This window comes from Phyllostomus hastatus, unplaced genomic scaffold (genome assembly GCF_019186645.2).
Source record: "Phyllostomus hastatus isolate PE091 unplaced genomic scaffold, TTU_PhHast_1.1 phas_contig_150, whole genome shotgun sequence".
In the NCBI taxonomy this organism is placed as follows: Eukaryota; Metazoa; Chordata; class Mammalia; order Chiroptera; family Phyllostomidae; genus Phyllostomus; species Phyllostomus hastatus.
Window position 1 is genome coordinate 29,863,611 of NW_025333611.1, and position 12,600 is coordinate 29,876,210.

Sequence of the window (12,600 nt, forward strand, 5' to 3'; positions counted from 1 at the left end):
AACCTTGGTAAACAGGTAACATTGCAAAATTGTGTTCTAATGATCAAGTTCAGCTTTAAAATGCATAAAATTAGTAATGAAAAGGCCCTGCAGACTCATGCAAGGCCCATTTCTGTGAGCATGTTTAAGGCCAAAAAGAAAACAAAATGCAGGTGACTTTCTTCTAGCTTGACTGATGTGATTATTATCTTTCACTCAGGCTTCAAAGTGGTTTTATTCTTTTGTCCTCTGAGTTTATATTACCCAAATGTCCTGTGGTATCCAAATACCAACTGTACTCCTTGACCATGGCCTGCTCACAATAACTTGGGATAAATGTGAAACTGAGGTCTTAGTGCCCATGGGAGAGTGTCTAGAGGCAGCCAGCCTGTGAGAAAACCCGGGATGGGCAGTCACCCTAATGGTCCTCCACACCTTTAGCTCGGTGTGATTGGAGAGGCCAGCAGTGCTGTGTTCTGCCCACCTTTTTCCTGTGAGTAGGGAATACTGAAGATCCCCCCACCATGGTACCCATACTTTAAAACCAACCCCATTTTATGGTGTTAAAGGAACTGAGTTTAAGGAATATGTGGGCTCAGGGTCTTATGCCCATCAGCATGACTGCAAGAGGTTTGGGCTCCCATCCCAAAAGGAGCCCCTGGAGCAAGCTGTCCGTCCTCCTGGTTCTATATGCAGAGGCTGGTTATAGATTGTTTTTGTTTTCTTAAAGAAGAATTGCTGTCCAGTTTTTATTAGATGTAGGCTGATGTTTAACTGGTGTCTTTAAACATGTAGTGAGTAGAAATAGGGAATTTGTGGGGAATTCAGTTAACCTCTGCAATCCGTTTTTCTTATCTGTGAGATTAGAATAATAACCATAACCAGGGAACAAATGTAGAGAATGGGAATAAAGCACCCAACACAGAATAGGTACTTAAAGTGCACTTGTTATTTGTTAAGCACATCGTAGTTTACAAAGCTCCTGTGGCTGTGAGGGGTGGCTCTGGCATCAGCCATCCTGATAGTGGGTGGGGTTGATCTGAAACGTAGGTGTGGCTACACGGGGATTTTCTTCCTTACGTGATACTCCAGGTGCCACTAGCTGAGCGGTTCGCAGACGGTGGGGTGATACCTTTCACCACAGTTCTGCTGGATCCTGCTGTCCTAATTCACACTCTCATCATCTCCTTTGCTTTTCACACAGCCTGTGGATAAAGGCAGGGCAGGAATATCCTTACTTCCCAGGAGACAGAGGCCAGCCCACTCCCTTTCAGGAGGGTTGGCCGGGACTCAGGGAGGTGGCGGGGTATTTCTTTTTCTCATGTGAGGTTAATGTGTGACATGGGTCTCTGCTCTAGCCAGATGAGTTGGCAGCCAGACATTAGGATTTAGACAGATAAGAATGAGGTGAAAGAAAGTTTAATAACCATTTTTAACACTCATGAAGGATCATTTTGCAAAAGATAAGGAGCTTCTGTTTTCTTTCTACCCAGACCATGAAACTAAATTGCAGCAGTAAGGATTCAAGTTACGAACAGAGAAGAATTCTGTAACATAAGGACTTCTGAATACACTTTTCCTTCCCTTTGACATACTCCGTAGGGTGGTTGGTGGTTTAGCACTGGTTCTTCAGAGACCTGCCAGAGCCACTCCAGTATTCCTTTCTCATTCCTGAGGCTTCTTTTTCCTGAATAATAAGGGTGGGGTTTATACTGATGACTGGGAAGAAGAGCCAGTGATTTTCTAGACTTCCTGAGTCTCCTGTGATAGGGCAAGGTTTTCCCCCTGCTCCCCCAGTTGTATCTCCTCCCTCCTGCTTCTCTTTGACCACCTTCCACCTGAGAAGAGCTCAGCTGTCACCTGGTGTGCTTGCTAGGATTGAGAACTGTGACTTACGTGGGATTGATTGCTTGCTTTCCTGGGCTCTCTCTGGTTCCTGGAGACTTCTAGATGCAAGGTCCTACAGTAGAGTGTGAGGAATTAAATAAGTTCAAGAAAGTACCTTAGTTCACCACTGTCATCTTCCGCCTGATTTACTGAAGCCGCCTTCTAATTGGCCAACCTGCCATCTATTTTGTTCCCTCATGCTCAACCCATTTTCTGTACTGTAGCTACAGTGACCTCTTTCCAAAGTAGAAATCTGATGTATCCCTCACCTGCTTAAAACCTGCCAGAGGTGCCCCATTGCCCTCAGGATGAAGTCTAAACTCCTTAGCACGACCCACAGGGCCCTCAAGTGCTCCAGACTCTGCTTATGTCTCCAGCCTCCTCTCCCACTCCTCCCTTTCTCGCAACACTTGTGCTGAATTCAGCTTCTTATGGTCCCTGAACGAGGCATGTTCTTTCTTGCCTCCAGACCTTTCATACACTATTCTCTCTGCCTGGAATTTTCTCCCCTCACATTCACCTCTCTTCTGAGTAACTATGATCCCTTCTCTAGATCTCATTTTATATCAGTGCTTCTGAACCATCAGGAAGCAACCTGACGCGAACAATGGACCTTCTCTGCAAAAACAAACGTGCGCTCCTGTGCGCTCATCATTTCTCATACAGTTCAGAGTATGGGAATCCCTGTTTAAGAACTTCTAGTGCTGAGCCCCCTTTTCTAGCATTTAACACATTTTGTAACTGTTGGTTTACTCCTCTGTCTCTTTCTTAAACTGAGCTCTATGAGGGCAGGGCCTTGACTTGTTCATCATTGTGTCCTCTGAACCTAGCATATACTTGTCACAGGGGGTCTGTTTGATATATGTTTATTGAATGAATGAATGAATGAGTGAGTGAGTGAATCAATAAATATCTGCCTTTGAGTGGCTCATGTTCTGTTTGAAGGAACAGACATGCATGTTAACAGATGATAAGCAGGAGATGGGAGGGGCTAAAAAGATGTGCAACCAGCAGACATTTTCTGAAAGTTCAGAGTCTAAGGTGGCTGAGCTGGGCCTCTGGGGAAAAGCCAGCCGAGGACACCTCTGGGCTGACTTTGAAAATGGACGTACTCAGCAGGGCTCATGTTCTGTTTTCTAGAAATAGTTTGTTAAAGTAGTAGAGGTGAGTGAAGAAGCAAGGATGACCAAGCCTTTGATGGTTTCTGTTCCGCAGAAATTACTGGAGTCCATGGAATTATGAGATGTCAGGAGAAGCCTCTACTCTTTCTTTCTTGTTCCAACAAATATTTTTTAAGTGCTTGTTATATGTTATACACTTTGTTAGGTGTTGAGGGTATCTTGAAAAATAAACTGACAAGATCCCATTCCTCTTGGTCTGTGCTTGCTAGTGTTAAGTACCTCAGAATTTGTCGTCCGCAGAATTTGGACCAAGGGCTTGTTTGGGAATACTTTCATCAAGGTCATTAGTTAGGGCTAGGTTGAATTATAGAGGGGTTTATTAGGAAAGATGTGAGATCTAGAGTGAGGCCAAGATTCAGATCTCAGCCTCTGACCGGCTGTGTGCAAATACCTCTTGAAATGCCAATGCCATAATTTGTAAAATAGAGGTAATATCATCTATTGCCTGAGGTTGTTATGAAGGTTAAATGAATTAATGTGTATAAACCCTTAGCAGAGGGCCTGGCGCATAGTAGCAACTATTATCACTACCACTTGTAGGGACTGTTTAAGCTGAAGTCTTAGTTTGGTGCAGTAATTTCTGTTGGTCCATTAGAGATAAGGTTAGATTTTATAAGTCTGTGACTTATACAGGTCTCCAGTTTCCCTAAGGGAGATCTTAGAAAATAATATTGTCTTCAAGGCCCTAGTTTTTCTTTTACCTGTTCCCCCTGCTTATTGGTGTTTTAAGTACTTAATGTAGAAAATCAGTAACTTCTGAGTCATGTTAAAGAAGCAGAAAAAGAGTCTCCTAAGTCCCACCATCTAGAAAACTAGGCCTCAACATATTCCAGATATTTGAGGCTGATAGAAATGATTTGTCATCCCCCCAGAAAATTCAGACTTTTGTCTGTTTATATAAATATTTTCATACAATTGCAGGAGTTTCCAACTTGTTTACCCAAAGTTACAAAACCTTAACCTGACTCCCAAGCGCAGATTTCAGAGACAGAAAATAATCAGGCCAGGCTCTGATTTCACACCCACATACGGGCTTCTGAGCCCCTTGGTCCTTGCAGTCAGGCTGCTCTTTTCTTGTTTTTGTTTTTGTTTTTGTTTTTCTAATGCCCAAGTTCTTAAACTAAGGATTGGTTATCTTTGATGATATTTTGCAACATAATTACCAGCCGGATTCTAATTTCCTTGTGGGCATGTTTCTGTTTGCATGTCTTGGAGTAAACTCAAGATTGTGAGAACCTAGCTTATGGGTAGAGGAGAAATCCATCATTTTTTCTGGTTTCCTCCTTGCTTGTTCATCCTGCTTCAGGGCTCGGTGCTGAGGCGTCCTGACTGGCTTCCACGAGCAGTCAGAGGGAAGAGAGAACAAAGTGGAGGGTCTCTGGTCTACCTGATCTGGCAGTGAAGGTAGCAGGCAGGGTCTGGAATGTCCTCCCTTCCCCTTGCTGCGGTCATTCATGTCTAGAACTCTGTCAGGGCGGGAACTGTGGACTGGTGGAGGAATCATGTGCAGTCCATGTGGCTTGGAGGTAGGCATCTGCAGCCCACATGCTGTACTGCACTTATTTTCTTGGCTCCAGTGTGCAAATTCCACAGAGAGAAAACAACCTCTCAGGCTCTCTTTTTGCGCTGACACGAGGGCTTCTGAATCCCTGTTTCGTACAGTCAGGTTGCCTTTATTCCAGACTATGAAGGCACATGTCTTGCCTGTCTTTTCCTCCTGAAACCAGCTATTGTTGCATGAGCCTGGCTCCAGCAGGCACCCATGCTATATAGAGAGGGCAGGCTGACGTGAGCGGCTGCAGGCCTGTGCTGACATGCTGCTGCTGCTGCTGCCTAGTCCACAGGCCCGCATCCTCTCTTTCTAATCCAACTGTTCTCCCCAACTCTGATCCAGCTTCCGCTGTGCATTCCAAATGTCACTCAAAAACACCCATCCGTTGATGTCATTCCCCTCTGTAAAGCCTTCCAGTGGTACTACTCTCAGTGTCAAGTCCAAATTCATTTGCATGGCTTACAGGGTTCTGTAAGTCCTGGCCCCTATCTACCTCTTCAGCTTCCTTCCTCACTATTACCCCAGCTAGCAGCCATACCAGCCTTTTTCTACTGCCAGAATTTATCCTATTGGCAATTTCCTCTCTTTACACTTAATCGTTGATGCATCCAGCTCATCTTTCCTTACCTTTGCGGCCTGTGGAGCACGCTGTTCTCTAATACCTAGCTCAGAAGTGACCTACTAGGGTGCCTTCCTGGATTCCCCAGGGCTCCTTGCTCTATCTTCTGCATTCTTGGGATTTAGTCCTGTGTCTTGGTTACAGGTGTAGGCTCTAGGGTCAGAATCATTGGTTTCAATCCCAGCCTGGCTGGCCCTTTCCTAGATTTGCCTCAATTCTTCATTTATAAAATGGGGGTAATGTTAATAAACTTTATAGGTTGTTTTGAAGATTAAAAAAGGCAACACTTTAACGGGCCTAAGACAGTGCTTGGCCATAATCAGCTAAATGTTACCTTTTATTGTTGTTGTTATCATAGTTACTTTGCATATGCCTCTGCTAGTTCTTACCACCTCTGTTTATTAATATTTTTATAAATCTGCCAGACTAGACCATGTGCTCTTTGAGGATGGGTGCATATTTTTTTCTCTTTTTGGGCCTTCTGTGTAGAGGTTTATAGTAAATGTTGGTTGAATGAGTTATTGCACACAGATTTGCCTTCACCATGGAAATGGGCAGCAGACAGAGTGGGGATTCTTCACATCGGGTTTGTGGATGATTGCAGACCCAAAGTTGATGTGGCCTGTGCCAGCTGAATGCCAGAATGAGTTCCTTCTGGTGACTTCCAGAGCAGGGTCAGTGCTTTTATGTTATCAAGACAAGGCAGGAGGCCATGTGAACGTTAAGCATTCTCTGGGTCAGGGGTGTCAAACTCATTTTAACTGGGGGCCACATCAGCCTTGTGGTTGCCTTGAAAGGGCCGAATGTAATTTTAGGACTGTATAAATGTAACTGTTCCTTAAGATTTAAGCAAGAGCTTGGTGCTATTGCCAGGTAGAAACAAGGTGCTGGGCCGGATAAGACAAGGTGGAGGGCCAGATTTGGCCTGTGGGCCTTGTGTTTGCCACCTGTGCTCTAGGTGCCAAGTTCATGTCCATTTTGTTTTGTTTTGAATTGTAGGTGACATGTCTGAGAGTAAAGCCAAGAAGATTGAAATCAAGGATGTGGATGGGAGGACACTGAGTAAACTGATCGACTACATCTACACGGCTGAAATTGAGGTGACCGAAGAGAATGTCCAGGTAAAGGCAGACCCAGCTAGTAGCTCAGTGCACTGCACACTCAGGGCCCACCATTTTACAACGTCCTTTTATTTAGCCCTCCCAACAGCGAGTTGGTTGCTGGAGAGGAAACTAAAGTTCCAAAGTGGTTAGGTGATTTTCCCTGGGTGGCAAGGTCAGTAGGTGGGTGGATGACCTTCAGACTCATGCCTGCCTGACCGCACCACCCATGCTCTTTGCCACTAGGCCACAAGACCTCAGAATGAGCTTGGGCCTCAGAGCAGAATCCAAGAAAGAGTGCAGGCCCCACACAAACCCTTGGTGAAGGAAGAACTAGAAGCTGGGATGGCTCTATTTCTCCCTGGTCATCATCTCATCTCAAGGATTTTGAGCTTTGGATTGTAAGGATTATTTGGATTGTTAAAAATGTTTTCCTGTTTCAACACTAGTCAACTGAATGCATCCGGGCACAGGGAGGTGCCAAGTAAAAGGCCCAGATCTCAGCAGGGGTGTGTGCCTGTGCAGTGATTGTCTTGTGCTTTTTCTTCTTTTTGCTGCCCTGCCCTCATCCTCAGTCATCTAGAGCCTTGGAAAGTGGAGTCAGTGAAGATGCTGCTTCACCTAAAGGCTCACGTCTTTACTGTGAGGGCGTGAGGCTCAGCAGCAGGCCTCAGGCAGGGAGGTGGTTGAAGGTGTGGCCCCGTCTCTAGCCCTTCGAATCACCAGGCTAAACAGAGACACAGGATACACTATTTTTGGTCATTGAGGATCTTACTCTTTATATAAGTGCTGGCAATTTCAAGTGATATAAAAGTTTTTGGTTTTCTGTTTGTTTTTTAAAGTACAAGTCCTCCTTATTTATTGTGAGGCAGATGCCTCTCACATGGCCAAAATACCTACTACCCTAACCCAGACACACCCCCTTTTCCAGGACTGAGGTATTTGAGAGCCGAATTGGTGAACATTTATTCATTCATTTCAGCCCAAATGTTTGAGTGCCTGCTATACACCATGTGCTTTGTTGGACAGTGCACCTGTAACAGTGAGCAGTGGTGATTCCCCCACCTGCTCTCATACAGTTTGCGGTTTAGGGGTGAAGACAGATGCTCATCAAATAAGCTCACACATAGTGTTCATGCCTGAATTGTGGTGAAGTCTTTTGAAGGAAAAGAACATGGCAAACAATGAGAGAGGACATAAAGGGGACTCAGTTTAGATAGGACTCAGAAGGGCTCTTTCAAGAGATAAGATGTAACCTGAGGCCTGGAAATGAGTGGGAGGTAGTTTGGTGGCAAAGGGTACTCATAAGTGGGGGAGGGGTTAGGGTGCAGGCAAGCAGAGGGGCTGAGGCATGCTGCATTTGGGCCTGCAGAGCCCCGCCCCCACGATAGAGCTGGCCTTTGTCTCTGGGCGCTGGACAGACTCTTGCATTGTACAGTGATCTGGCCTGATTCTCTCCCCACCTTGTTAAAATGAGGTGTATTTTATACACAGCAAAATGCAAAGCTATTCCATTTCGTTTCTTAAAGATTTTATTTATTTATTTTTTAGAGTGGGAAGGGAGGGAGAAAGAGAGAGAGGGAAACATCAATGTGTGGTTGCTGGGGGTCATGGCCTGCAACCCAGGTATGTGGCCTGACTGGGAATCGAACCTGCGACACTTTGGTTCGCAGCCCGCGCTCCATCCACTGAGCTACGCCAGCCGGGGCTCCATTTCGTTTCTGATCTTTATCATTCAGGATGGAGTGGGCAATGCAATGGTTACATCCTAGGTCTAGCAGCAGAATTTAAATAGCTGAATGACTTTTGATTAGTATGTGCAAATAATTTAGTATAAAATGAGTATAGGACAAATATCTAAAATTTTTTAAAATGGATGATGGTCATATCAAATTATCATTACATTTAAACTCATTTAGGTACTTAATATAAATATTGGGATTTACAAAATGCACGAGCTTACATTCTTTGCAACTCTAGTGAGAAATGCTAGTTAGATGACTACCTAAAAATGTTCAAGGGGTAAATAATTTTTGAAACCCTTACATTAGGGTATATTAGTAACTAATTAATCAAATAGCATGGTAAGCAGAAGACGGGCCCCCAAAGATGTCCACGTCCCAACCCCTGGAATCTGTCTGTTAGGTTAAATGTCAAAGAGAATTTAATGTGGCAGATAGAATTAATGCTGCTAGTCAGCAGAACATGCTGTGGGGAGACTACCTTGGAGTATCTAGGTGGGCCCAATGCAATAGCAAGTGCTCTTTAAAGCGGGAGAGGTAGAATAGAAGAACCAGAGAGACGTGACTGGATAAGAACTCAACTAGAGGGGGCGGGTGGGAGGGGGAACTGGATTGGGAGTAAAAAGGAGAAAACTGTATATGAACAATGATTAATAAAAAAAAAAAAAAAGAACTCAACTAGATGTTTCTGGCTTTGAAGATGGCAGGGGCGGCACAAGCCAAGGAATGTAGGGGGGCTCTAGAGGCTTGGAAAGCAAGAAAACATTCTCCGTTAGAGCTTTCAGAAGGAGCAGCCCTGCTGACACCTTGATTTAGCCTAGTGAGGCCCGATTGGGACTTCTGCCTTAAGAGACCTTTAAGAAAATAAATTTGTATTGTTTTAAACCACCAATAAAAAAGATAAAAAGCAAACCCAAATAACAATACTTGCAGGGGAGGTTGTAGAACTGTTATGATTGAAACCAACTTTTCCCCTCCCTTTCCATGATGTATTTATTTAATAACTTCTTTTGGTAAAGTACAAAGTGTTTACAAACTAGCAATTAAAGCTGTTTCACTCTGCATCCTTTTCACTTGGCTAGGTATTTATGTTTGCAACTTTGGTCTAGTCCAGTAGTGGTCTCTGTAACACCGTTATCTTAAGGGAGGTAGCAGCAGACCGACTAGAGGACTTTGGGGGAACTGACTTCACTCTTGCTTTTTAAAAAGCCACTTTGTAGGGATGGGAGCCCAGCGCGGGAGTGAAGATGTGTAGGTTCAGAGGACATACGGGAATAGAGATGAGGCAGGAATTGAGAATGAATGGAGAACTGGGTCTGAGGCTCAGCTTCACCATTCATCCACAGCATACTCTTACTCTAGCCCTTTCCCACTGTAGGGTATTAGTTTCCCATCTGTGCAGTGAGGGTATGAGACTTAGTGACCTCTGGCTGGAGAAGACTCAGCCAGCCCCTGATTTGTTTTTCCTTCCTCCTATCAGAGCCTCTCCGATGTCCATACTGACATCATGCCTTAAGGATCAGTTTTTTCATCTGTAAAAGAGGAATCAAAATAGCACCCATATTACTAGGTGGTCATGAGTGAAACTGTCTGCCTTCAAATCACAACTCTGCCATTCAATCATGACACTGAGCTGTGCCTCAGTGTTTTCATCTGTAATCTGTGCATAATAGGAGCACTTAACCACCTAGGGTTGGTGTGAGAATTAGCTGAATTACTTTAGGTAGGGCACTTAGAGGAGTGCTGCCCCGTGCCAGCAGACAATATGGCCCAGAGAGCACTTGAGCATGGAGGCCCTTTCACCAGGGAGCACATGGTCTGAAGCTGGGGACAGACGGCTGAGCATGGGTGCCCAATAGTGTCGTAGGGGACAGCGTGGAGGTACCCAGGAAGCAGGGAGTGGTCATCACTCCCCGGATGAGGGTGGTCAGAGCGGGCCTCACTGAAGAAGTGTTGTTTGAGCCAGATCTTGAAGGAAGACTGAGGGGTCAGGCCTGCCTCCTCTGCCCACCTGTGTCCTCACTGCTGTGTGTGCCCCCTGATGGACGTGCCGTGTTCACTTCTGTGTGTCAGGTGGGAGGGGCTGGTATGTGCAAAGGCTCTACTAGGAAGCACAATGTGGAACCTTCCGGGAACTGAGCACTGTTTGGAATCATCGAGGTGTACTATTTTCCTTTTTCTTCCTCATTTTAAACTGTGGTTTGGTCAGGGGTGACCTTGGGGGAAAACAAACAAAAAAAGCTTCTTCTTCTTGCTGTTATGTATCTTTTGAGACATAACACAAGCTGTCTATGGCATCAGTATTTGAAGGTTTGGTTCACTGAGAAGGTGAGCATGGCGGCACTGGGGCCCTCCTGAAAGCCTTAGGAAGAAGGGGCAGAGGTTTGGGGCTTGGTCAAATGGCTGGGAGAGCTATGCCCTTAATCTCTTCCTGCCACACAGACCTCGGAGACACTGAGTTGACCTTCTGTGGCGGAGGTAACAATCATCACAACTGACATATCAATACTCACTGTAAGCCAAGCGTGTGTTGATCATTTCACACGCATTATTTCATTTAATTCTCGTAACCATCAATGGAACATCCATCTGTGATCCTTCTTGTACAGCTGAAGAAACTGATGTGCAAAGGTGTTAAATGGGAAGCACCCACAGTCACGTGGGTCGTAAGGGGTAGAGTTGGGATTTCAGTCCAGCTCTTTCCAACTCACTGTACTCTGTTGATGTGGTGAACTTGAGTTTCTTGTTGAATGAATGATCAGAATCTTGATTTCAGTTGATAATTATTAATAATAAAAACCAGTTTAACTGAGCACTCCCTATGAACCAAGTACTGTTAACTGCTTTAAATGTATTATTTTATTTGATTGTTATAACAAGTCTTTAAGGCAGTACCATTATTATCTTCATTTTACTGTTGAGGCAGAGACACAAAGAGGTTAAGTAATTTGCTTTTAGTCACATAGCTGGTACGTGGAGAAGTCAAAATCCAAGCAAGACTGTCAATCACATTGTTATTCTGCTCGCTCTCTTGTTCACCTATACACATCTCCCCTTTCCTTCCCCTAACTCATGCTCCCTCTCACCCCTCCCCTTCCCTTTTCTTCTTTTTCTCAACAGATTATTGATTTAACACTGTTTCTGCGCCAGGTCTCGTGCCTGGTGTTGGCAGAGTCAGACCCACGGTGTGCTGGGGCCAAGGCCTTGGGCAGCCCTGTTTCTGTGCTACCTGGCTTCTGGCTGGTGCCCTCCCTTTGTGCATGGCCCTGCCCCCCTGAAATTCCAGGAGTAGGTGCTTTCTGAGGCAGGGCATTTCCTTTTGTTTTTGTTAAAGGAAATAAACTCTGTGACGGGATATCCTCTGCTGTGTTTTCATATTATCCGAGGAAGAGAAAAAACAAAACGGGGCCTGCACATGAAAAATGGAGGTGAGGCCGTTTGCAAGCTGGAGGGGAGCCTGTAACCTCTCTGCTGAGGGTCATTCCAGGGCCAGTTTTCCCAGAACCATAATACTGAGGTGGAGGGAGGCAAGCTAAAAGCTTTGACTTAAGATCATCTTCCAGCCTTGCCATGATTCCAGCCAAGTGCCCCTTCTCTGGTCTCAGCCTCCCCATCCAGGGACCAGCGCTGCTCTAGTGATTCCATCAGTCTCGCTGCAAGGCTGAGGACTCAGCCTTGGCCTTGTATTCAGAATCTTGTTACTGCTGCCACTTGAGGCCAGATAAGAGAAGAGGAAGTCCTCTGAGACTCGGTGATGCTGATGCAGGAGAGGGAGGTGAGGACAGCCCCTCAGGGACCTGTGCACTCTTTTCTTTTATAGCCTCTGGGGATTTGTGCTTGTGCTCATGTGTAACCCCCAGAACCCCACTGGCCTAGGGCCCAGTTTATCCCTGAGAGTCAGAGTTTAAGCAGTGATATATCTCCCAGCCTCCAAACCTTCCCCCTCAGCATTCTGACGTCCTTTACTTTCCTTCACGCCTTCCTGTATGAAGCAAATAGTGGGAAGAAAAGGGCCTTTGACTCATAGCAGTGTAAGATCAAAGAGAGGGAAGGAGCAATTAGAGAAACCACCAGCCCCATTTATTTTAGGAAGTGAGCTGGGGAACACTTTTGGGCAGGAGAGGACCCAAACAGGATGGGGGGGGGTGGTATGGAAAGGTGGAAAACCTTATAATTTTTGCCTACTAAGTGGGTTTTGTGAATGGTAGGGAAGTTGGAAGCTATCTGGGTAGCTCTATCCAGGGAGATTTTAAAAACTGAAAATTTTACCCTAAGGAATGTGTTCAGGAAATGTTTATTATTTTACTCTCTTGGCTAGTTGTCATAAACTAGGGAATTTAAGCACCAAATTATGCTGCTGCCCTTGCGGTGAAGAAGAGGGCAAGGGTGAAAGGGTGCGTGCCCCTGGGACGATCTCATCTTGGTTTGGCGGGAATACAGCCCGGGTTGGACTGGACTCTCAGAAATCCTCGTCCGTTGGATTAAAGGGCTGCCATCCCATTATTGCCTCTGGTCATGCCTGACCCTTTTGGGGCTTGCC

The 12,600-nt window shown here is 45.4% G+C and overlaps 1 protein-coding gene across 5 annotated transcripts in view; it reads left to right on the forward strand.

The window, feature by feature from the left end:
- KLHL3 (kelch like family member 3) overlaps positions 1-12,600 on the forward strand; it is a 114,559-nt gene that overhangs the window by 36,453 nt on the left and 65,506 nt on the right. For all 5 annotated transcript variants that reach the window (XM_045826381.1, XM_045826400.1, XM_045826418.1 and 2 more), the window contains one exon: positions 6,218-6,339. In XM_045826381.1, coding sequence (XP_045682337.1) covers positions 6,218-6,339 — 122 coding nt within the window. The remainder of the gene's footprint in view (positions 1-6,217; positions 6,340-12,600) is intronic.